General features: G+C 34.7%; 1 protein-coding gene across 2 annotated transcripts in view; it reads right to left on the bottom strand.

Annotated features, from left to right (window-relative positions):
• The window catches only part of MFSD8 (major facilitator superfamily domain containing 8), a 38,536-nt gene that overhangs the window by 3,858 nt on the left and 8,785 nt on the right, over positions 1-25,893 (bottom strand). For both annotated transcript variants that reach the window (XM_074274824.1, XM_074274823.1), the window contains exons 2-9: positions 25,769-25,860; positions 24,067-24,110; positions 22,664-22,904; positions 21,272-21,385; positions 19,636-19,780; positions 5,305-5,360; positions 3,116-3,224; positions 1,112-1,246 (exon numbers count right to left, since the gene is read on the bottom strand). In XM_074274824.1, coding sequence (XP_074130925.1) covers positions 1,112-1,246; positions 3,116-3,224; positions 5,305-5,360; positions 19,636-19,780; positions 21,272-21,385; positions 22,664-22,904; positions 24,067-24,110; positions 25,769-25,860 — 936 coding nt within the window. The remainder of the gene's footprint in view (positions 1-1,111; positions 1,247-3,115; positions 3,225-5,304; positions 5,361-19,635; positions 19,781-21,271; positions 21,386-22,663; positions 22,905-24,066; positions 24,111-25,768; positions 25,861-25,893) is intronic.

The following is a 25,893-nucleotide window of genomic DNA, read 5'->3' as shown; positions in this document are numbered from 1 at the left end:
AAAGAGGAAGGGAGATAGGCTTATGGAAGGAAATACACATATATTAGGCACCTACTTTGTGCCAGGCTAAATGCTTTACAAATATTTCATCTGCTTAAGATATAATACGAGACATCTGCAATGCAAATTTCAACTCCTCTGTGGCTCTCTTTTCTTATTAAAAACAAAAATGGGGTGGGGTGGTAGTACTGAGTGCACACTAAGGGGCAGCCTGGCTGCAGACATGAGTATATGAAGGGTAGCTGGGAGGACTCTGCTTGCACAGATTCTAGTTATAGGGGCTGGGAGTGACAAGGAGGGGGAAACTGACAGCTTTCACAGCCATAGTCATGGAAGGTTAGCACACACAGACTGTTGAGCAATTATGGGTAAAGGAGCAAAGGGTTGGGCTGGAGAGATGAGCTCCACTGGTTACTGCATGTATTTTTTCACCGTCTAAATGGTGGCTGTACCACAGCTTTCTCTGATTGGAAAGGTAGTTTCTCTTGGGGACTACTGACCTCTGGAGGACTATTATAGAGCCCTGGTCAATCTTCATCTTATCACCCCAGTTCATATTCTCTGAACTCCAGGCACTTAACTGTTTGAGGTAGCACTCACTAATATACATATTTAGCATTTCATTATATACAATTTTTTACTACATTATTGATATGATGTGATTATTTCCTCTTCAAATGATCTGTAAATACCTAGACATCAAGGTCATGTGCAGGTTTCAAATAGTTCTCCAATTATTTATAAAATGCAATATTAAAAAAAAATCAATTAATTTTCCCCCTTTAAAAAAAAAAAGCCATAAATTTAAATCACAATACCAATAATTTATGCTGGTGTTTCTCAAACTATATGGGCATATACCCATGCAGTTTAAACAAGTACAATATCTGATTTAGACTTATTCAACAGGACAATGAGGTAAATATTTCACAAAAAAAATTTGTCTTATTTCAAAGAAATAAATGTTAATATAACATTTAAAAAACTTGTATAAAGAGGTATAAATAAAATATAATCTAAATACTTTAGCAACATGTATTTGATTGAGAATCATTGTTTTATATTTTTGTTTGAATGGTTAGAATGGAAATCAAAAAATATGGTAACTTACTTTTTGGAAAGTGCTTTCATTCCCATGAAAACAATCACTGCTTCAACTCCAACAATAGCTAGTATAATTCCATTATATAAAACTGCTTGTTCACGGGTCCAAGCATACATATCCATTGTTAGTGGAGTAGCAATGCTAGAAAGACCAAATAAAGACAATAATATTATAGGAAGTAGAGAAAATATTTAAAAGACTTAATATTAATGAAAACAACTGACAGTGTAAAACTGAATCAAGACGTGTACATTTGAATTTCAACTTTCTTAAGTGATAACATGACCAACAAGCAACCTTAATCATTTGGCCAATCTTCCTCAGCCTGTTTCTTATTTTTTACACATTCAACAGCATCAATATGGATTTTTGTTACTTTAGAGTTAGAAATAATTTCACTGTTTTGCCTCAGAATCTATAGAGATTCTTCCATTTTCTTCTCATTTATCTTTTCTTACTTTTCCTTTAGTTGGACATAACATGATACAGATTTAGTTTTCTGTCTTGACTTGAAAATCTGGTGTATCTGACCTAAAGCACTGTCTCTCATGAAGACCTAAAGTAAATTCAGTTGGTTTACAGGCAAACATTACATCTTGTGCTACAGAGCCAGCCATGAAATCCACTTCAGCACTGTTTCTGTCCAGGTTGTATTAACCAGCTGCATCCCCAAGGACATTTTTTCACATTTCTATAGATGGCTTTAATTTCTTCTGAAAACTGCCTGTTCATATATTCTGGTCATTTATTATTTATTTAGGTATTTCTGAAAAATTATTCTTCCTAAGTGAATTTTCTAAATGCAAATGGGCTTAACTTTTTTTCCTACATCTTTAAAAAAAAACTTTTAAAGGTTTAATTACTAGATTTTTGATATTTATACTAGTCACCCCCCCAAAAAAAACACAAACAAACCCTTCACCTCATAGAATCCTTTCTTTTAAGATAGGTAAGCAACATCAATCAATAAACATTAATTAAAAACCTATTGTGTGAAATACTATGTCAAGTGCTGTGGATAAATAAAAGGGCAAAATATAGTTTTTGTTCTGAAGAAGCTGACCATTTAATGAAACATTTATAAGGGTCAAGGAATTGGTTAAGGAAAGGTACCCAGTAGTGGAAAACCAAGCAATTATGGTCAATATGAGGATTTCAGAATTCTTGAATATGGAGGTGATAGCAAGATCAATGGGATGATCATCTTCTGGCTGAAGTGGAGTAGCTCATGGGAGGTAAGTAGGCTGAGGTACTAAGGGTTAGGGTATTTGAAGAAGAATCAAATTTAATGAAGTGTGCCAAAAGGCAAAGTGCCCATGTTGAAAACATTCCCTACAGTCCTCTTCCTCTCTCCCAAAAGGAAGGAAATATTAAGGTGATAGACAACATAACACTTTTAATATTTCTATCCAATCAGCATAAGATTTTGGAGACTAAAACAATATTCTTTGTGAAAGTGCCCTGAACACTTGAAAGACCTAAGATTCTTGAAGTATGGGGAATAGATTGAAATCCATCTTTGACTTGATGGGACCTAAAATTTCATGTCCCCATTAGCCACTCTGGTGATGAAGCTCTCCAGCTTGGCCAGGTTGGTATTCAGCTGACATACAAAGTTTATGAAATATCCCTATCCCAGTTTACAGTGTCCCAGAGAATTGTGATACTGAAAAATTATTCTTTGAATATATGGTGTACAATTATATTAGATCTAATAGTCCTGTCCTATAGGTTGTGGCATTAAACTACAAGTCATTAATCCCAATGCTTAAGAATCTAAATATTAGATACTAAAAGAAAAATGAATAAAGAGGGAAGATAATATGATAGGTTCCCCTATCCTCCTAAATGTGGCAAGACAATAACAAAGTTTTTCTTACTGAATAATATTTTTGGTGCCTGTTATTATTTACTTATTTTTGGTTCTATGATCAGAAAAACTGTCTTTTAAAGGGAATTAATGCTTTGCTAACAAAATAGGATATTATAATTTCAAATAATAAAACTCACGTTTCAAAAAGAGCAAATATAAACAGGATGATGAAGAAAAGAATGTTGGTGGTGACAACAGCAACTTGATCAATGCTTCCTTGGGTATCATGAATTGCATCTGTGCTTGCTACATCAAAATATAAGAATAACTCAGTTATTCAGAGTTCCCACATTTTAAAAAGTTTTCTTTTATTTATATCATTACATGTCAGAAACCACAAACAGAAAACCCAATAAAATTCTATCCTTAAACTACCTTGAAAATAATTCTGAAAACTGGAAAAATGATCCTGAAAAGATCATTGTAAGCCATGTTTTTTAAACTTTTAAAATGTTACCATCACATATAATTCCATATACTACTAAAGATTAGAACTCAAGAACTTTATGACATAGACTATAATGATTAAGAAAATTCCCTATCATTAACTTAATAATTTACTTACTTTAAAATTATTAATATCTGCAAAACTACTATCCACCTATCCACACGGCCCTGAATACTTGATACCTTCCCTGAGTTTTAAAAGGAGTTGGGAATTGAGGAAAAGGGACAATCTGGCCCTTTTCAATTGGGAACAGCAATAAGTTTACATGCCTAGATTGTCAACCGCAACTTTTTCAATGATAGTGTTGCAAAGGTTCTTCCTCAGTGATCCAATATATTTTAATTAGAAGCAAAATACTTTTTCTTTTTTTTTAATGAGGCAATTGGGGTTAAGTGTGCTCAGGTCACAAAGGAACTGTTAAGTGTCTGAGGCCAGAAAGAAGAACTAGAGATCATTATTGATCACAAAATAGAAAACTTTGATTATATCAAATTGAAAAGTTTTTGTACAAACAAAACTAATGCAGATAAGATTAGAAGGGAAACAATAAACTGGGAAAATTTTACAGTCAATGATTCTGATAAAGGCCTCATTTCCAAAATATATAGAGAATAGACTCTAATTTATAAGAAATCAAGCCATTCTCCAATTGATAAATGGTCAAAAGATATGAACAGACAATTCTCAGATGAAGAAATTGAAAGTATTTCCAGCCATATGAAAAGATGCTCCAAGTCATTATTAATCAGAAAGAAAAATGCAAATTAAGACAACGCTGAGATACCACTACACACCTGTCAGATTGACTAGAATGACAGGGAAAGATAATGCGCATTGTTGGAGGGGATGTGGGAAAACACGGACATTGATACATGGTTGGTGGAATTGTGAATACATCCCATTCTGGAGAGCAATCTGGAACTGTGCTCAAAAAGTTGTCGAGCTTTGCATGCCCTTTGATCCAGCAGGGCTACTACTGGGCTTACATCCCAAGGAGATCTTAAAGAAGGGAAAAGGACCTGTATGTGCAAGAATGTTTGTGGCTGCCCTCTTTGTAGTGTCCAGAAACTGGAAACTGAGTGGATGCCCATCAATTGGAGAATGGCTGAATAAAATGTGGTATATGAATATTATGGAATATTATTGTTCTGTAAGAAATGACCAACAGGATGATTTCAGAGAGGCCTGGAGAAACTTACATGAACTGATGCTGAGTGAAATGAGCAGAACCAGGAGATCATTGTATGCTTCAACAACAATACTATATGATGATCAATTCTGATGGACATGGCCATCTTTAACAATGAAATGAACCAAATCAGTTCCAAATGAACAGTAATGAACTGAACCAACTACACCCAGAGAAAGAACTCTAGGAGATGATTATGAACGCTACATAGAATTCTCAATCCCTCTAATTTTGTCCGCCTGCATTTTTGATTTCCTTCACAGGCTAACCGTACACTATTTCAAAGTCTGATTCTTTTTGTACAGCAAAACAACTGTTTGGACATGTATACATATATTGTATTTAATTTATACTTTAACATATGTAACATGTATTGGTCAACCTGCCATCTGGGGGGGGGGGATGGGAGAAGGAGGGGAAAAATTGGAACAAAAGGTTCGGCAATTGTCAATGCTATAAAATTACCCATGCATATATCTGGTAAATAAAAACTATTAAAAAAAAAAAAAAAAAAGTGTCTGAGGCCAGATTTGAAGTCAGGTCCTCCTGACTTCAGAACTGTTGCTCTATCCACCGCACCATCTAGCTGCCCCTGAAAGCAAAATATAAATGACTTCCAGGCAACCAGAATCATTAGCAACATTTTGGGAGCTGTAATTCAATAAATTCTTAAAGGAATTAAATAATACCTTTGTCAAAATTTACGCTTTTACACTGTCTTCCTGAATCATCCACACGATGTTCACTTAAAAAAAGTTAAAAGAAAAAAAACATTTTATTATAAAGCACAATTACTTTAACATTCATTTCTTGGTGTGGATCAAGTAAATTGCTTTACAATCCTAGCCTGTTATTTCACTAGTACAGAAAATATAATACTGAAAACTTTGATTACATTAAATTAAAAAGGTTTTGCACAAACAAAACCAAGGCAGCCAAGATTAGAAAGGAAGCAGAAAGTAGGGAAATAATGTTTACAGTTTCTGAAAAAGGCCTCAAATCTAAAATATAAAAAGAATGGAGTCAAATTTATAAGAATGCAAGTAATTCCCCAATTTATCAACTTTCAAAGGATATGAACAATTTTCAAATGAAGACATAAAAATGCTCTAAATCATTACTGGGTAAGTAATTTGCTAGTAACTGTTTGAAGCTGAATTTGAACTCAAGAAGGGGAGTCTTCCAGACTTCAAGAATAGAAAAGAAATGCAAATTAAAACAACTCTGGGGTACCTCACTCCTTTCAGATTGGCTAAGATGATAGGAAAGATAACAAAAATATTGGAAGGGATGTGAAAAAATTGGGAGTAGAGCTGTAAAATGATCCAATTTCTGGAGAGCCCTATATAGAACTGTGTATAAAATTTTGATCTAGCAATGTCACTACTTGGTCTGTATCCTAAAGAAATCATAGAAGAGTGAAAAGGAGCCACATGTGCAAAAATGTTTGTAGCAGCTCCTTTTTTTTTTTTTTTTTTTTAATCATGGCAAAGAATTGAAATATGAGTAGATGTCCATCAATTGGGGAATAGCTGAATAAGTTATGGTATATGAAAGTAATGGAAAGTTATTGTTCAATAAAGTGATGATGAGACTGACTTCAGAAAGACCTAGAAAGATTTATATAGGCTGATGCTGAGTGAAAGGAACAAAATCAAGACAGCATTCTACATAGCAATAGCAAAATTGTGCAATGATTCATTAGGATAGATGTCCTTCTTCTCAGTGGTTCAGTGATCCAAGGCAACCCTAATAAAATTTGGATGGAAAATCCCATTTGCATCCAAAAAGAGAATTATGAAAACTGAATATAAAATCAATACACACTGGTTTTTTTCTCCTCTCCTGGTTTTTCCCTTTGTTTTGAATTTTCTCTCTCAACATGATTCATATGAAAATATGAATGTCATGTGTCAAAAAATGAATGTAGATGTATAACCAAAAAAAAAAAAAAAAGTTTTACATGTAAATGGGGGAAAATGGGGGGGAAAAATCATGACAATATGAACAGTTGGGAAATGGTCCAAGTTTCTTGTAGGTGTGTAGAGAACATGGATATAATTGTTTGTAAACCACTACCAATTAAGTCTAGTCAATAAAAGTTCAATTACTGATAAGTAATTGATAACTGATAAGTTGCAAATCTGATTTCTCTTCCATATGATATTCTCCCCTCCCCTCCCTTTAATAAAGCACACTGCAAGGATTCTCAATCTTTCTTGTCTCATGGATCTCTTTGGCAGGCTAGGCAATACCATAAACCTCATATAAAATAATCTGTTAAAATTTATTGAAAAAAAAAAATAAGGATTATAAAGGAAACCAATTATACTGAAATGTAGTTATTATTAAAAATTCATGGATCCCACGTTAAGACCCTAGCACACTCAATTCATAAAGCAGAATTAACTTTTGTGTTTACTGATGTCTTTTAAAAGAGACTATAAATGATTTTTTGAGTTCATGAACAAATATAAAGATATATATGTTACATGTTACATACAGACTCCTCACTGACCAATTTAGATTTTTAAAAGGGCTATAGAGAAGAACACATAAGAAAGCATAAACAGGAGGTCAAATATAAAAATGTGTCATTGTCCTATAAAAGTGATGTTGAGTCTGCCAAAACTCAGAATAAGCTGAGAGGCTGGTGAGTGTTAAGATTTTTAGTTTGTAGTAAGAACTTGTTCATTTGAAAAACCTATTTATTGTTATTCAATCATTTCAGTTGTGTGGTTTTCTTTTTCTTTTTTTTTGCTAAGGCAATTGGGGTTAAGTGACTTGCCCAGGATCACACAGCTAGGAAGCGTGACGTGTTAAGAGTCTGAGGGCAGATTTAAACTCAGGTTCTCCTGACTTCAGGGCTGGTACACTATCCACTGCATCACTTGGCTGCCTCTAGTTGTATGATTTTCTTGACAAAAACCCTGAAGTGATTTGCCATTTCCTTCTTCAACTCATTTTACAGATAAAGAACTGAGGCAAGCAGGATTAAATGACTTGCCTAAGATCACACAGCTAGTAAATGTCTGAAGCTGGATTTGAATTTGACTTGAACTCAAGTAAGGGAGGTCTACCTGACTTTAGGATCAGTGTGCCACCTAGCTGCCCTCAAGGCATGAATGTATATGTGCACACACACACAGAAAATCAGAGGATCAAAAACTAAATAGGAATAATGTTTAGGAATGATTAAATTCTTATTATCTCTGTTTAGGATACTGATCACTGGACCCTGAAGACTAAAAATGGAAAATATGGGACTGGAATAAAAGAGGAGTAAGGAGATAAAAAGAGTATCTAGCTACATTTAAAGAACTGAACTTATTAGACACAGAACTGAACTGACACAAATATTCTTAGAAGATAACAGAGAAAGATTATTATTGCAGAGCTGATTCAGAACTAAAGAGCAAAGTCCAGGGAGCCTGATTTTCAATTCTTGTCAAAATTCAATATAGCAACAAAAGCACAGCCAATCAATGAGGTTTCATCAAGAAAACGTCAGACCATGGTTACCAATAGATTACAAAAATGAGGTAGATACAATGTACCCAAGTTTAAGAAATCATCTAACAAATTTCTTGAGTTAATGTTAAATGTATAAATGTGACTCAGGTGATTTATGTATCCTGGGAATTAGCTGAATGGTCATAGATGAATCACTAACTTGTAGCAATGTGGTGAGGGAACTTGCCCTTGCTTTTATTATTTAACATTTTTTTAAAAAAATCAATAAATGAGCTAAAGGCAGAGATAGCATACTTATTAGATTTGCTAATGGCATAACAAAGCTGGGAGGGCACCATTCATAATGGATATCAGCATCAAGAGCCAAAAAAGATCTTAGAAAAAAAAGATTAGAATGCTGGGTCAAACCTAAAGAGATAAAATGTTTTGGAGAAAAATATTTTTAAAGTATAGATCAAATGAACAAAATTACAATTTGAAGAATATAAAGTGCTCATGGGTAGGCTGAGCTAATATAATAAAAATGACAATCCTACCCAAATTAATCTATTTGTTCGGTGCCATATTAATCAAATTGACAAGAAATTACTTTATAGGGACTTCCGGCCAAGATGGCGGCGTGGAGGCAGACAGCTGCTTGAGCTCCTCGTTTTCTCTCAGAACTTACTTCATGACAAGCCTCTGACTTAATGCTTGACCCAGAAAGAAATCCACAAATTATCACCAAGAGAAGACATCCTTGAAAGTCGCCAGAAAAGGTCTGTGTTTGTTCGGGGGAGGGTCAATCAGACTGGGCGCAGACTGAGGGCAGACAGCCAGAGCAAGACAGGCAGCTCACACAGCTCAGACCAGAGGGGGAGGGGTGTGATCTCTGCCGTTTCTGCGAAAGGGCTTTTGCCCCAGTGTGGATGCTCCGTCTTGGCAGCAAGCCAGGAGCAGCAGAGAGGGTGTAAACACCGGAGGTGAAGATTAAAACCCCAGAAAGCCAGAGTCTCTCAGAGCCCGGCCACCCCCAACCCCCACCTGGACTGACTCGGTGCGTTCTCAGAGACTCAGAGCGCAGACTCAGTACAGTCATTGCTGTTCTGTTAGTGGCTCTCTGCTGCCCTACCCCCAGTCTGTAGAGGAAGCCCATTAATACCATCCAGCCCCATCCCCCACAAAACAGACCAATTGTTTCTCTTGTCAGTTTGTTTTCTTTGATTCCTACTCTGACAAAATGAACAAAAAATTCAAAAGGGCTCTAACCATTGACAGCTTCTGTGTGGAGAGGGAGCAGACTTCAAATGCTGAGGAGACTAGGAACAGACTGTCCCCAGATGTATCCCCTGGGAGGGATATAAGCTGCTCCTCAATACAAAAGAACCTCATAGAGGAAATCAAAAAGGCTCTCACAAGAGAGCTGGAAGAGAAATGGGAAAAGGAAAGGGAAGCTTGGCAAGAGAGCCTGGAGAAGTCATCCCATGCATTCAAAGACAGAATGGATAACGAAATCAAATCATTGAGAAACAAGATTAGTGAGCTGGAAAAGGTAAACAACTCCAAGGAAAACAGGATTAGTGAGCTGGAAAAGGTAAACAACTCCAAGGAAAACAGGATTAGAGAGCTGGAAAAAGAAATCAGCTCTCTAAAAAATAAAATGGATAAAATGGAAAAAAATTCCATAGAAGATAAAAACTCAATTGGACAATTACAAAGAGATATTAAAAAAGTGAGTGAAGAAAATACATCATTGAAAATTAGACTGGAACAAGTAGAAATGAATGACTCAAGGAGAAACCAAGAGGGAGTCAAGCAAAACCAGAGAAATGAAACAATTGAAAAGACTGTCAAGTACCTTACCAGAAAGACAACAGACCTGGAAAACAGATCCAGGAGAGACAATTTGAGAATAATCGGACTCCCTGAAAAATGGGAGGAAAAAAAGAGCTTGGACACCATTTTCCAGGAAATTATCAAAGAGAACTGCCCAGACGTTTTGGAAACAGAGGGTAAAATAGACATTGAGAAAATTCATCGATCACCTACTGAAAGGGACCCTAAAATCAAAACACCAAGAAATATAGTGGCCAAGTTCAAGAACCATCAGACAAAGGAAAAGATATTGGAAGCTGCTAGAAAAAAACAATTCAGATATGGAGGATCCACAATAAGAATAACACAGGATCTAGCAGCATCCACATTAAAAGAACGCAGGGCCTGGAACATGATATTCCGAAAGGCTAAGGAACTTGGTATGCAGCCAAGAATAACTTACCCAGCAAGAATGAGCATCGTTTTCCAGGGAAGAAGATGGACATTTAACGAAATAAATGAATTCCATCTATTTTTGATGAAAAAACCAGACCTACATAAGAGGTTTGATCTTCAAATACAGAACTCAAGAGACTTCTAAAAAAGGTAAAAAGAAATCTTGAGAACTATACTTCTGTCAAAAAAATATGTAAAGAACATATGTACAATTTGTCTTAGAAACTAGAGGTGGAAAGGAGATTATATCATAAAAAAGTATAAAGTGGTGGTACTACATCTCATGAAGAGGCAAAGGTAACCTATTATATCTGAGAGAAAGAAAGGAGGGAGATGAACATAGCGTGTATCAATAGACATATTCGATTTATGGTGAAACTTCTTCCACTTCATTGAAAAGTGAAAGGGAAGGAGTAAGCTAAGGGGAAGGGAATACAGTAATTTCGAGGAAAAGGGGTAAAATAAGGGGAGGATCTTTAAGGTGGGGGAGGGATCCTAAAAAGGGAGGGCTGTGAAAAGCAAGTGGTGTTTACCAGTTTAATACTGGATAGGAGGGTAAAAGGGAAGGAAAGGGGAAAAGCATAAGCAGGGGTTAATAGGATGGCAAGCAATATAGAATTAGTCCTTCTAACCATAAATGTGAATGGGGCAAACTGCCTCTTAAAGAGGAAGCAGTTAGCAGACTGGATTAAAAGTCAGAATCCTACTATATGTTGTTTACAGGAAACACACCTGAAACAGGATGAGACATTCAAACTAAAAGTAAAAGGGTGGAGCAGAATCTATTATGCTTCAGGCAAAACCAAAAAAGCAGGAGTAGCCATCCTCATCTCAGATCAAGCAAAAACAAAAATTGATCTAATTAAAAGAGATAAGAAGGGCATTATATCCTGCTAAAGGGAAGCATCAATAGTGAAGCAGTATCAATATTAAACATGTATGCACCAAGTGGTGCAGCATCTAAATTCTTAAAAGAGAAATTAAGAGAGCTGCAAGAGGAAATAGATAGCAAAACTATAATAGCGGGAGATCTCAACCTTGCACTATCAGAATTAGATAAATCAAACCACAAAATAAATAAGAAAGAAGTCAAAGAGGTAAATAGAATACTAGAAAAGTTTGATATGATAGATCTTTGGCGAAAGCTAAATGGAGACAGAAAGGAATATACTTTCTTCTCAGCAGTTCATGGAACCTATACAAAAATTGATCATATACTAGGGCATAAAAACCTCAAACTCAAATGCAGTAAGGCAGAAATAGTAAATGCATCCTTTTCAGACCATAATGCAATCAAAATAACATTTAATAAAAAGCCAGGGGAAAATAGACCAAAAAATAATTGGAAACTAAATAATCTTATACTAAAGAATGATTGGGTAAAACAGCAAATCATAGACATAATAACTTCACCCAAGAAAATGACAATAATGAGACATCATACCAAAATGTGTGGGATACAGCCAAAGCAGTAATTAGGGGAAGTTTTATATCTCTACAGGCCTACCTGCATAAAATAGAGAAAGAGAGGGCCAACGAATTGGGTTTACAACTAAAATTGCTAGAAAAGGAACTAATTAAAAACCCCCAGACAAACACAAAACTTGAAATTCAAAAAATAAAAGGTGAGATTAATAAAATTGAAAGTAAAAAAAACTATTGAATTAATTAATAAAACTAAGAGTTGGTTTTATGAAAAAACCAACAAAATAGACAAACCCTTAGTAAACCTGATTAAAAAAAGGAAAGAGAAAAAGCAAATTGATAGTCTTGAAAATGAAAAGGGTGAACTCACCACTAATGAAGAGGAAATTAGAACAATAGTTAGGAGCTACTTTGCTCAACTTTATGCCGATAAATTCGATAACTTAAATGAAATGGAAGAATACCTTCAAAAATATAGCTTGCCCAGATTAACAGAGGAAGAAGTAAGTAGTCTAAATAGTCCCATCTCAGAAAAAGAAATAGACCAAGCTATTAACCAACTTCCTAAGAAAAAGTCCCCAGGACCAGATGGATTTACAGGTGAATTCTACCAAACATTTAAAGAACAACTAACTCCAATGCTATGTAAACTATTTGAAAAAATAGGGATTGAAGGAGTCCTACCAAATTCCTTCTATGACACAGACATGGTACTGATACCTAAACCAGGTAGATCGAAGACTGAGAAAGAAAACTATAGACCAATTTCCTTAATGAATATTGATGCTAAAATCTTAAATAAGATATTAGCAAATAGACTTCAGAAAATCATCCCCAGGATAATACACTATGACCAAGTGGGATTTATACCAGGAATGCAGGGCTGGTTTAATATTAGGAAAACTATTAGTATAATTGACCATATTAATAATCAAATTAATAAAAACCATATGATCATCTCAATAGATGCAGAAAAGGCATTTGATAAAATCCAACATCCATTCCTACTAAAAACGCTTGAGAGTATAGGAATAAATGGACTATTCCTTAAAATAATAAGGAGCATATATTTAAAACCTTCAGTAAACATCATATGTAATGGTGATAAACTAGAACCTTTCCCTGTAAGATCAGGAGTGAAACAAGGTTGCCCACTATCACCATTACTATTCAATATAGTACTAGAAACTCTAGCCTTGGCAATAAGAGCCGAGAAAGAGATCCAAGGAATTAGAGTAGGAAATGAAGAAATCAAATTGTCACTTTTCACAGATGACATGATGGTATACTTAGAGAACCCCAAAGACTCTGCTAAAAAGCTATTAGAAATAATTCAGAATTTTAGCAAAGTCGCAGGATACAAAATAAATCCACATAAATCCTCAGGATTTTTATACATTACCAACACAATCCAGCAGCAAGAGATACAAAGAGAAATTCCATTCAAAATAACAGTCGATAGTATCAAATATTTGGGAATATATCTACCAAAGGAGAGTCAGGAATTATATGAGCAAAATTACAAAACACTTGCCACAAAAATAAAGTCAGATTTAAATAATTGGAAAGACATTCAGTGTTCTTGGATAGGCCGAGCGAATATAATAAAGATGACAATACTCCCCAAACTAATCTATTTATTTAGTGCTATACCAATCAGACTCCCAAGAAACTTGACCTAGAAAAAATAACAACAAAATTCATATGGAAGAATAAAAGGTCGAGAATTGCAAGGGAACTAATGAAAAAAAAGTCAGAGGAAGGTGGTCTAAGTGTACCTGATTTAAAGCTATATTATAAAGCAACAGTCACCAAAACCATTTGGTATTGGCTAAGAAATAGACTAGTTGATCAGTGGCATAGGTTAGGTTCACAGGACAAGATAGTGAATAAAAATAGCAATCTAATCTTTGACAAACCCAAAGATCCCAAATTTTGGGATAAGAATTCATTATTTGACAAAAACTGCTGGGAAAACTGGAAATTAGTATGGCAGAAACTAGACATGGACCCACATTTAACACCACATACTAAGATTAGATCAAAATGGGTCCAAGATTTAGGCATAAAGAACGAAATCATAAATAAATTGGAGGAACATGGGATGGTTTACCTCTCAGACTTGTGGAGGAGGAAGGAGTTTGTGTCCAAGGGAGAACTAGAGACCATTATTGATCACAAAATAGAACATTTTGATTACACCAAATTAAAAAGTTTCTGCACAAACAAAACTAATGCAAACAAGATTAGAAGGGAAGTAACAAATTGGGAAAAAATTTTTACAGTTAAAGGTTCTGATAAAGGCCTCATCTCCAAAATATACAGAGAATTGACTTAAATTTATAAGAAATCAAGCCATTCTCCAATTGATAAATGGTCAAAGGATATGAACAGACAATTTTCAGATGATGAAATTAAAACTATTTCCACTCATATGAAAGAGTGTTCCAAATCACTATTGATCAGAGAAATGCAAATTAAGACAACTCTGAGGTATCATTACACACCTGTCAGATTGGCTAAGATGACAGGAACAAATAACAATGAATGTTGGAGGGGCTGTGGGAAAACTGGGACACTGATGCATTGTTGGTGGAGTTGTGAAAGAATCCAACCATTCTGGAGAGCAATCTGGAATTATGCCCAAAAAGTTATCAAAATGTGCATACCCTTTGACCCAGCCATACTACTACTGGGCTTATACCCCAAGGAACTACTAGAGAAGGGAAAGGGTCCTGTATGTGCCAAAATGTTTGTGGCAGCCCTTTTCATAGTGGCTAGAACCTGGAAGATGAATGGATGTCCATCAATTGGAGAATGGTTGGGTAAACTATGGTATATGAATGTTATGGAATATTATTGTTCTATAAGAAATGACCAACAGGAGAAATGCAGAGAAGCTTGGAGAGACTTACATCAACTGATGCTGAGTGAAATGAGCAGAACCAGAAGATCATTATACACTTCAACAATGATACTGTAGGAGGATGTATGCTGATGGAAGTGGATTTCTTCAACATAGAGAAGAGCTAATCCAATTCCAATTGATTAATGATGGACAGAATCAGCTACACCCAGAGAAGGAACACTGGGAAATGAATGTAAACTGTTATTTTTACCTTCTGAATCCAATTCTTCCTGTGCAACAAAAAATTCGGTTCTACACACATATATTGTATCTAAATTATACTGTAATATATTTAACATATATAAGACTGCTTGCCATCTGGGGGAGGGGGTTGGGGGAGGAAGGGAAAAAATCTGAATAGAAGTAAGTGCAAGGGATAATGTTGTAAAAAATTACCCATGCATATGTACTGTCAAAAAATGTTATAATTATAAAATAAAATAAAAAAAATTAAAAAAAAAAAAAAAAAGAAATTACTTTATAGAGCTAGAAAAAATAATAACAAAATTCTTCTGGAAGAACAAAAAGTCAAGAATCTCAAGGGAATTAATGAGGAAAAAAAGTGCAAGAAAGATGGCCTACCACTGCCACACCTAAAATTTTATTATAAAACAGCTGTCATCAAAACCATTTGGTACTGCCTAAGAAACTGGGCAACTGGATCAGTGGAATAGGTTATGTTCACAAGATACAACACTCAACTATAGTAATCTAATGTTTGGTAAACCCAAAGACCCCAGCTTCTGGAATAAGCTCACTATTAGATAAAAATTTCTGGCAGAAACTAGGTGCTGACCAATACCTAATATCCTATACTAAGATTATGTCAAAATGGCTTAGATATAAAGGATGATACTATAAGCAAATTAGGATAACAAGGCATAGTCTACCTCTCAAATCTGTGGAGAAGGAATTTATGGTCAAAGAATAACCAGTGAACATTATGAAATGCAAAGTGGGTAATTTTGGTTCTATTAAAAGTTTTTGTACAAATAAAACCAATACTGCCAAGATTAAAAGGGAAGTAAAAAATTGGGGAAAATTTTTTACATCCAGTGTTTCTAACAAAGGCCTCATTTCTAAAATATTCTCTATATATTGACTCAAATTTATAAGAATACACTCATTCCCCAATTAATAAATGGATCAAAAGATAGGAACAGATAATTTTCAGATGAAGAATTAAAGTTATTTCTAGGTATATGAAAAAAATGTTCTAAATCAATATTTATCAGAGAAATACAAATAAGGACAACTCTAAGGTACCACTCTATACCATGGCTAACATGACAGGAAAAAATAATGATAAATGGAGGGAATGTGGGAAAATTGAAACACTAATACATTGCTGATGTTGTTGTGAACTGATCCAATCATTTGGATCTATTGGATCAATTTGGAACGATGCCCAAAGGGCATAGTGGCTATCAAACTGTGCATATCCTTTGATCTAGCAGTGTCTGTAATGGGTCTGTATCCTAAAGAGATTATCAAAAAGGAAAAGAACTCACAATGTACAAAAATGTCTGTGGCAGCCCTTCCCCCCTCCCCCCCCCCCCCCCCGGCTGGGGTTAAGTGACTTGCCCAGGGTCACACAGCTAGGAAGTGTTAAGTGTCTGAGACCAGATTTGAACTCAGGTCCTCCTGAATTCAAGGCTGGTGCTCTATGCATTGTGCCACCTAGCTACCCCTGTGGCAGCCCTTTTTGAAGTGGCAAAGAACTAGAAACTGAGTGGATGCCCATCAGTTAGGGAATGGCTGAATAAATTATGGTATATGAATGTTATGGATTATTATTGTTCTTCAAGAAACAATGAGCAGAGTGATTTCAGAAAAGCCTGGAAAGTTTTACATGAACTCATACTAAGTGAAGTTAGTAGAACCAAGAGAACACAGCAACAACAAGATTATGTGATAATTAACTATGATGGACTTGACCTTTTTTCAACAATGAGGTGATTTAAGAGAATTCCAAGATTTGTAAAGGAACCATTCTCATCAAGAGAGAGGGCTATGGAGATTGATTTGGATCACAAAATAGCATTTTCACTTTTTTTGGTAGTTGTTATTATTTGCTTGTTTTTTCGCCCCTCATTTTTTTCTCCTTTTGATCTGTTTTTCTTATACAACACAATAAATGTGGAAATATGTTTAGAAGAATTGCAAGTGTTTAACTTATATTGGATTACTTGTCTAGAGGAGAAAGGGTAGGGAAGGAAGGAGAAAAATTTAGAATAAGGTTTACAAAGGTGAATGTTGAAAACTATCTTTGAATACTAAAGAGGGGAAAGGGATCTGTATGTGCCAAAATGTTTGTGGCAGCTCTTTTCGTAGTGGCTAGAAACTGGAAAATGAATGGATGTCCATCAATTGGAGAATGGTTGGGTAAATTACGGTATATGAAGGTTATGGAATATTATTGCTCTGTAAGAAATGACCAGCAGGATGAATTCAGAAAGGTTTGGAGGGACTTACATGAACTGATGCTGAGTGAAATGAACAGAACCAGAACTTCAACACTTCAACAACAATGCTGTATGAAGATGTATTCTGATGGAAGTGGATATCTTCAACATAAAGAAGATCCAACTCACTTCCAGTTGATCAATGATGGACAGAAACAACTATCCCCAGAGAAGGAACACTGGGAAGTGAATGTAAATTGTTAGCACTACTGTCTATCTACCCAGGTTACTTATACCTTCGGAATCTAATACTCAACGTGCAACAAGAAAATTGGATTGCACACATATATTGTATCTAGATTATACTGTAACACATGTAAAATCGATGGGATTGCCTGTCATCTAGGGGAGGGAGTAGAAGGAGGGAGGGGAAAATTTGGAAAAATCAATACAAGGGATAATGTTATAAAAAAAATTACTCATGCATATATACTGTCAAAAAAAGTTTATAATTATAAAATTTAAAGAAAAATTAAAAAAAAAAAAAAAGAAAACTATCTTTGCATGTATTTTGAAAAATACAAAGCTATTATAAATAAATAAAAGATTTCCAGGTCAGAGGTAGGAAAAAAAAATTAGAGATCAAAAATGTCCATTTTGTTTATAAAAATGCATGAGAGCAGAATTCAGAAGGAAATACAAGTAAGTGGGATGGTTATGAAATTAATGTGAGGAATTTACCAAGAGACTTAAAAAAAAAAAGAGCAAGTAGTAGGAGGTAGCTTTTTTGAGTATTCTGTTGTATATATAGAAATATTCCTTTTTTATTTCAAATTTTAAAAAAGTTAAATTGTAAGAATCATCTTTCCAACTCCAGGATAGAGGAGCACTTCATCTGAAAAAGATTTGGAGATCTTACTGCACTACAAGCAATAGGATCTAAAAGGTCAAATAATCTCATGCTACCTTGAGAAAGCCAGTGTCCAGGAAAAATGAGGTGAGAACCACGTTGTCCTCTGCATTAGTCAGATACAGTTAGGGTACTATGTTTAGCTCTAGATGACATATTAAAAACAAAACAAAACAAAAAAACATAAGCAGGGAAGGGTAACCATGATACTAAAGAATCTCAAACTTTTGTCACTTGTGGATGAGATTTAGGAACCTGAGACACTTAAGTTTGGAGAAGAGAAGATGAAGGAGAATTATGACAGTTACCTTCAGGTATCTGAAGTTTTCTGATGTAGAAGATTAAATGTGTGTCATTTGGCCCCAGAAGACATAGCCAAACAGTGGTTAGAAAAGACAGAAAAGGGGAAAAAAATAAAAGCGCAGCTAGATGATGCAGTGGATGAAGCAATGGTTGTGAAGTCAGACGTACCTGAGTTCAATTCTGTACTCAGGACACTTACAAACTTACTAGCTGTGTGACTTTGGGCAAGTCAAGTCACTTAAACTCAACTGTTTTAAAAAACAAACAAAAAAAACCAAACAAAAAACACTAAAAAAAAGAAAAGACAGAAGTAAATATCAGATTTTTCAGCATTTTCCCAAGCTAAAGTGTAATGTTTGAGCTAGCTTTCTGGAGGTCCTCTGGAAGGGCCTTGGTCTCAAAAGGATAGATAGTCACCATGAGGAAGGACAAGAATATTTTTATATTTAAAATACTTTATTGTAATAAATAAAAATAATTTATTTATTAACAGACTTTATTGTCTCCTTCACAGTTTGTGTCTGTCATAGTCTGACTCAATCTCCTCCAACAGTCTGCCAGTCTCAGTCTGAGTCTGACTTTGTCCCTAGTTCTCTCAGCCCTTAAATGCCCTATTACAATTATATCATTACAGTATACTGAGTATAAGTGATTATATCATTATATCATACTAGATATATGTGAATTAGAGAATCATTATCTCATCAATTCCACTGAGTTAACACCTTCTTTCAAGTATACTTCTCCAGAGCTCCAGCCCTCTACACTAAAGCACACAGCCTCTAGGATCCTCTCCAATCCAGTGACTACATTGCTCCTGAGCCATTTTATTTGTGAGCCCCTGAGTAGAGCATTACAAAGAACACTGACTTACTGTGTGACTGAGGGCAGGTCATTTCCCTATTTATATACTGGCAGCTATTTACAACAATTAACAACTATATAATAGGGGGAGTATTTTCCTTATGATGACTCTAAGAGGCATGTTAATTATGCACATTGGCAAACTACAAATGAGAAATAAAATAACTTGTTCCCAGTCATACTATTAACACATACCTGAAGCAGCACTTGAGCCCAAATCTCAATTCCAAGTTGAATTTACTTCTTATTATGCCAAACACTATCTGGGTACTAACTTTACAGGGATGTCATAAGAAGCAAATGAGAGAAGGTGTGTAAAGTACTTGATAATGGAAGCTATAAGAGGCTGCATGTATGTTAGATAAAAGTGAAGAAAAGAACCATGGACTCAGTGGAGCTGAAAGCCACAAAGAACACACCCCCTGAACAAGGACAAAGAACATCACTAATACAAAACATAATTGTATTTCTATTCAATTACCTTAATATAGCAAAGATCAAGATAATATTGATAACTCCCAAAAAGGCACCAAGTAGAGCTGGGGCTGTATACATGTTCACCTGAAGATCAATGGCTTTCCATGTTACTCCTTTTTCTCCAATCACGGCAAAACATGTCTGAAAAACTTAGCACAGTAAAAATTATGCTAATAGATGATGATTTATGCATGCTAGGCTGCTAAAAAGTAAAAAGGGAGAGGGTCAAAAAGATCAGATTTTTCAGCATTTTCCCAAGCTAAAGCACACAGCCTCTAAGATCCTCTGCAATCCAGTGACTACATTGCTCCTGAGCCATTTTCTTTGTGACTCCCTGACCAGAACATTGCAAAGAACACTAGCTTTGCAGTCATAATGTGTGACACACAGGAATTTCTGAGGGAATTTCTGTTTTCTGTTTTAACTCTATCAAATAAGGTAACCAGCAGAAAGGAAGTGATAAACAAGGTCAAAAAACAAAGGAAGTCAAGGCAATACAATGAAGACATTAAGTTTCTAATGAACATATAAAAATAATAAAAATGAGAAGGTTTGGGATGCTGAATGGTTGTTTACTTTAGATAATATGTTTGTTTTTTTTTTTTAATCTAATTTCTAGTCAGTCAGCTACTGGATTTCATTTAACACAACTGACAGATGCAGAGGTCATCCTAACAACTTAAGGCAGATAAAGACTTGGTTACTCCTCCTTTCTCTAAATAAAGACCAGATGCCACACACCTGTCAGATTGCTAAGATGACAGGAACAAATAATGATGAATGTTGCAGGGGATGTGGGAAAACTGGGACACTGATACATTGTTGGTGGAGTTGTGAAAGAATCCAGCCATTCTGGAGAGCAATTTGGAACTATGCCCCAAAAGTTATCAAACTGTGCATATCCTTTGACCCAGCATTGCTATTATTGGGCTTATATCCCAAAGAAATACTAAAGAGCGGAAAGGGACCTGTATGTGCCAAAATGTTTGTGGCAGCTCTTTTTGTTGTAGCTAGAAACTGGAAGATGAATGGATGTCCATCAATTGGAGAATGGTTGGGTAAATTATGGTATATGAAGGTTATGGAATATTATTGCTCTGTAAGAAATGACCAGCAAGAGGAATACAGAGAGGCCTGGAGAGACTTACATCAACTGATGCTGAGTGAAATGAATAGAACCAGAAGATCTCTGTACACTTCAATGTTGTATGAAGATGTATTCTGATGGAAGTGGAAATCTTCAACATAAAGAAAATCCAACTCACTTCCAGTTGATCAATGATGGACAGAAATAACTACACCCAGAGAAGGAACACTGGGAAGTGAATGTAAATTGTCAGCACTACTGTCTATCTAGCCAGGTTACTTATACCTTCGGAATCTAATACTTAATGTGCAACAAGAAAATGGTATTTACACACATATATTGTGTCTGGGTTATATTGTAACATATGTAAAATGTATGGGATTGCCTGTCATCGGGGGAACGGTGTGGAGGGAGGGGGGGGGATAATTTGGAAAAATGAATACAAGGGATAATATTATAAAAAAAATTACTCATGCATATATACTGTGGGAAAAAAAATTCTAAATAAAATAAAAAATAAAATAAAATAAATAAATAAAGACCAGATGCCTACCTGGACCCAGGATAAAGCCAAAAGCCTGAGAAGCGCTAGTGTTGGCCATAGCACTGGTTCTTTCTTGAAGGGAAGTAGCACCAGCAATATAAGATCTAATTACTGCTACATTTCCTTTAAAAAAAAAAAAAAGGGAAAAAAACAAATGTAAATGAAAAGAAAGTAGTTTCTACTTGATAAAATTCATTTTAACTAAGCATTATATAAAAAGGGAAGTAATTATAAAAAACTGTTCATGTTCCCTAATTATGTCCACAAAAACTGCTTTAGATGCATATTATAATGCACTACTATATCACTGAGGTTAAGATTTAAAACGTTACTATTAATTCATTCCTTTTCAATAATGTGAAGGCAGAATTCTAGAAAAAGATTAAATATTTAAAAGTCATTATACTAACACCAAAAAAACCTTTTTCTGCTCATCTAATATTTACTGACCATACTATATGATGGGTAAGGCACTAGCTGCTATAGCTAATTTTACAACAAATGCCCAAATATGTGAACCTCACACAAACCCACAAATTTACATCAATTCTATTATATACTCTAGATGCCCTAAGTAACAGAAAAAACATACAATTCCAACCAGCACTGTTTAAGTGTCTACCATATGCTTCAACACTGGGCTAGTGTGGGATACAAAATCAGCATAAGATTTTACCTCTAGGAAGTTATAATCTAATCAGAAGAAAAAAGGCAAAGATGATAAAATTTGATAGATAGATAAATCCTCTCAGCCATACAATGATCTAAAATAATTACAAAAGATCTATGATGGAAAATGCTATCTAGATGCAGTGAAAGAACTATGAAGACCTGAAAGCAGATTGAAGCATACTATTTTCACTTTTTGTTGTGTTTATTCTTTCTCATGGCTTTTCTCTTTTGTTTTGATTCTTTTTTGACATTATGACTAATGTGGAAATATGTCTAATATGATTGTACATGTATAATCTACATCAGACTGCCATCTTAGGGAAGAAGGAGGAGAAAAAGACAAAAGGAAATAAAAATTTTGTAAATGTTAAAAACTAAGAAAAAAAAATTTAGAAAAAAGGTATGCATATAAAACAGAAACTATATAAAACTGCTAGATTGAGTAGCATGGAAAAGGTGGAAGAAGGACTAAAAAGAAGGACTAAAAACTGAACTTGGTCCCTGAAGAATGAAGAAAAAGAGTAAAGACAATTCCAAGAAGAAAGAACAGCCATAGAGATAGGAATAGGCAAGTTGATTTCCCTGACTAGAGGAAAAGCTCTATGTTGAAGACATATAGGAATTAAGATCTGATGGGTTAGACAGGGACAAATTATGAAGAGTTTCGAATGTCAAAGTAAATGTAGATTCGACATAAATAGAAAGATAACATATCAATAAGTATATTACCTGCTCCAAATCCCACAAGTCCACGAGCTACCAACATGTAGTATTTATTGTGGGAGGAAGGTACATGGACATAGGCATAGAGGCAATTGGCTGCCACTGAAATGAAGAGTGAGATCACAAGAGGTTCTTTCCTTGGTCTAAAATTAGACCACAAGCCAAATATAGGTGAAGCTACCATCTGGCCAAGACTATAAGAAGCAATAATCCAACCCAAAAAGCTTGTATCTGCTGTGGGATCAATCTGCAAATAGAAATACAACCCATTATAAAGTTTTGCTTTGTTTTAAAACTCAAGTGTAAAACATAAACCTCAGCATAAAGAGCTAGACTTAGAAGTCAGAAAGACTGGGATCCAAATCTAAACTCAGTCACATATATGTATGACCCTAAGAAAATCGTGTATTACTTTTCTGACTGAGCTTTCCATCTATAAAATGAGAATAATAGTCCCATCATACTTACCTCATAGGGTGGGTGGAAAGCAAAGGGGATGATGTTCATAAATTGCTTTAAAAACTACAAAGTGCTATATAAATGTTGATTACCCTTACTATTTTCTGATCAGGAAATAATTTTTTTTTTTTAATGGAAGGTCACTGTGTAACAATAGGATGCTGAGCTTTCTGACTTCAAGGATCTCTAAAATCCATAAGAATAAAATTAGATTTACTTTTCAACATATTATTGTGCATAAAAAAATAATAGTCACTAATTCTGGTCTTTTCTAGTACACACAGTAATTTCCAGCAACATAAGAAGCCAAATAAAAAAGATACATAATGAGTAAGACCAGAGATAAATTAATGCAGTTGATAGAATTTCAGATAGTAAAGCAGTTTTCAGAGATTTATATTTTTAAAATAAGCAAGCTTTATGGTGATATACATAAATATAGAAACTTCTCACTCTGCAACCCTTACATATACAATCTGGCTCTATGGATAGTTTGATTAGGTTAGAGAAGGAAAAAAGAGGAAATGTTAAGAGCTTAGGAAATGGTCACTATCTAGAATGGTGTGGAAAATTTAACCTGAGAGACTGGGGGTTTAAAGTCAATGGTAGCCTTCAAAAACACAATACATACCATAAAGAGAGAATATATACAAAAGCAAAACATTACAGAAACTGAGGGATTTAGGTTACATAATTAGAACTTTCTAAATCTTAAACACTAGAACAATTAAAAGAGAAAAAAAAAACATTTAAAAGAGTAAGATCACTGAAGTTCCCTTATATAATGACAATACAATTTTACAAACATTGATTAATTCAACACATTTATTAAATGCCAACTCTGTGCATTGAGGAAGGCACTGGAGATATAAAAATGATTTCTTCCAATCATTGATATGCTTATTTTAACGATCCACGTATCAGCAAAAAGCAAGTAGAGACTTACAAACCTTTTGGAGGAATGGCCATATTGACATAATTACAATCGAAAATCCTGTGAAAGGTGAACAAAAATCATGTCATTTTATAGTTCTAGTTTTCAACATGTTCCTTCAAACACAGTACACAGTACTACAGACTTGAAATATTATTATGAACCTTCTCTACTTGACTTCTGTTCTTATATCTGATCATGGCATTGAGTGAACTAAGGGGGATTCACAAAAGCTATGCCAGTGGCAGACAAGAAGATGTACAACAAACAAAAGAGAAAACAACAGAGGAAACATCCCCAATGTTATGTAGATCTTAAAAATTTAAGTGTAATATACTGCTGGAAATGCTTTTTGTGCATTTATTTTGTAGAATTTTGATACAGAAATGCTGTTCATTTTTGTGGAGCACAGTGTAACAGAAATTAGTCTTAGATCAACATTCTTAAATCGTATCTTACAACAATTTCAAAAAGGCTACATGTCTTAGTTATTAATGATCATACCATTAAAAAAATTAGAAGTAGGTCATATAAGCATCTCATAGCCATGGGTTGGAGATGAATTTTTAATCAAATATGGGATAGAAATAGTTACAAAAGATAAGAGATTATTTTAATCATGTGAAATTGAAAAGTTTATCTAGATAAAGAACTCATCTAACTCATCTAAGGGAAGGGAAGCATTTAACAGGAAAAAGCCCAACAACTTTATATCAAATATCTATAAAAAGGGTTTGAGTTGCAAACTAACAAAAATAGAAAAGACATAAGATAGTATAAAACAAATGCAAAAGGGGCAACTAGATGGTATAATGGATAGAGCCCCAGTCCTGAAGTCAGGAGGTCCTGCATTCAAATCTGAACTCAGATACTTAACAATTACTAGCTATGTGACCCTGGGCAAGTCCCTTAAACCCAATTGCCTCAGCAAAAAACAAACAAACAAACAAAAAAACCAGAATTTTGGAGGCTATTGGTCATTTTCTTCACTTTTAATTTTATTTGAAATCTGATTTTCACACATTACTGTTTGGAACATAAAAGAGATTAAGAAGACAGAAGAGATTCATTCCTCCTGAATAGAAAAACGAATAGGCAGCATTGAGCTGACACTAGTGGTTCCCCAGGCATGAAAAGCTCTTCCTTCTCACCTTACTATTGCTTGTGGAAAACTGGCTTTCTCTGAACTCAACTCAAGTGCCTCCTTCTATGCTTTTCCTGATTCTTTCTGCATCCTTTCCTTCCCAAGTCTTTTCTGCCAAAAGTACCCTGTATTCATTCCATTATTGCTGACTTAGGTATGTACATGTTATCTCTCTCATCATAATATCAGCTCCTTGAAGTCAGAAACCATTTCCTTTAGCTTAATTATCACAGCAATTATGTAGCATTTTAAGTTTTGCACAGCATTTTCTATATTTTATTTTATGTAACAAATATTTTATTGATTGATTCTCTAAGCCAGTTTCAAGTGAAGCCATCAGAATTAGTACATGTCAACTCAAGAGAGTACATGGGGAAAAAACACATCACTTTAAAAATAGTCACTCCAAATACTGCCCTTTCATTTTCATGTATAACTATTTAACTTTATAGTTATATATTGGCACTACTCCTAATCAGTAATTTGATAAGAAAAAAAATTATTCATCACTTAAAACACAGTAGAAAGATTACAGGACTTGATTTGTTTCCTTCTTTCCCATCCCAATACTTACCTACACTAATGAAAAACATAGTGAGATACAGGATGCGAATGGAACGCCATCGACTCCTATAATGCTCTTCAGTTTCTATAACATCCCACTGGCTAGATTTGTAGAAAAATGAGAAAATAATATTT

Source organism: Sminthopsis crassicaudata, chromosome 6 (assembly GCF_048593235.1).
Source record: "Sminthopsis crassicaudata isolate SCR6 chromosome 6, ASM4859323v1, whole genome shotgun sequence".
Lineage (NCBI taxonomy): Eukaryota > Metazoa > Chordata > Mammalia > Dasyuromorphia > Dasyuridae > Sminthopsis > Sminthopsis crassicaudata.
This window is presented reverse-complemented; position numbering and strand designations above follow the sequence as displayed.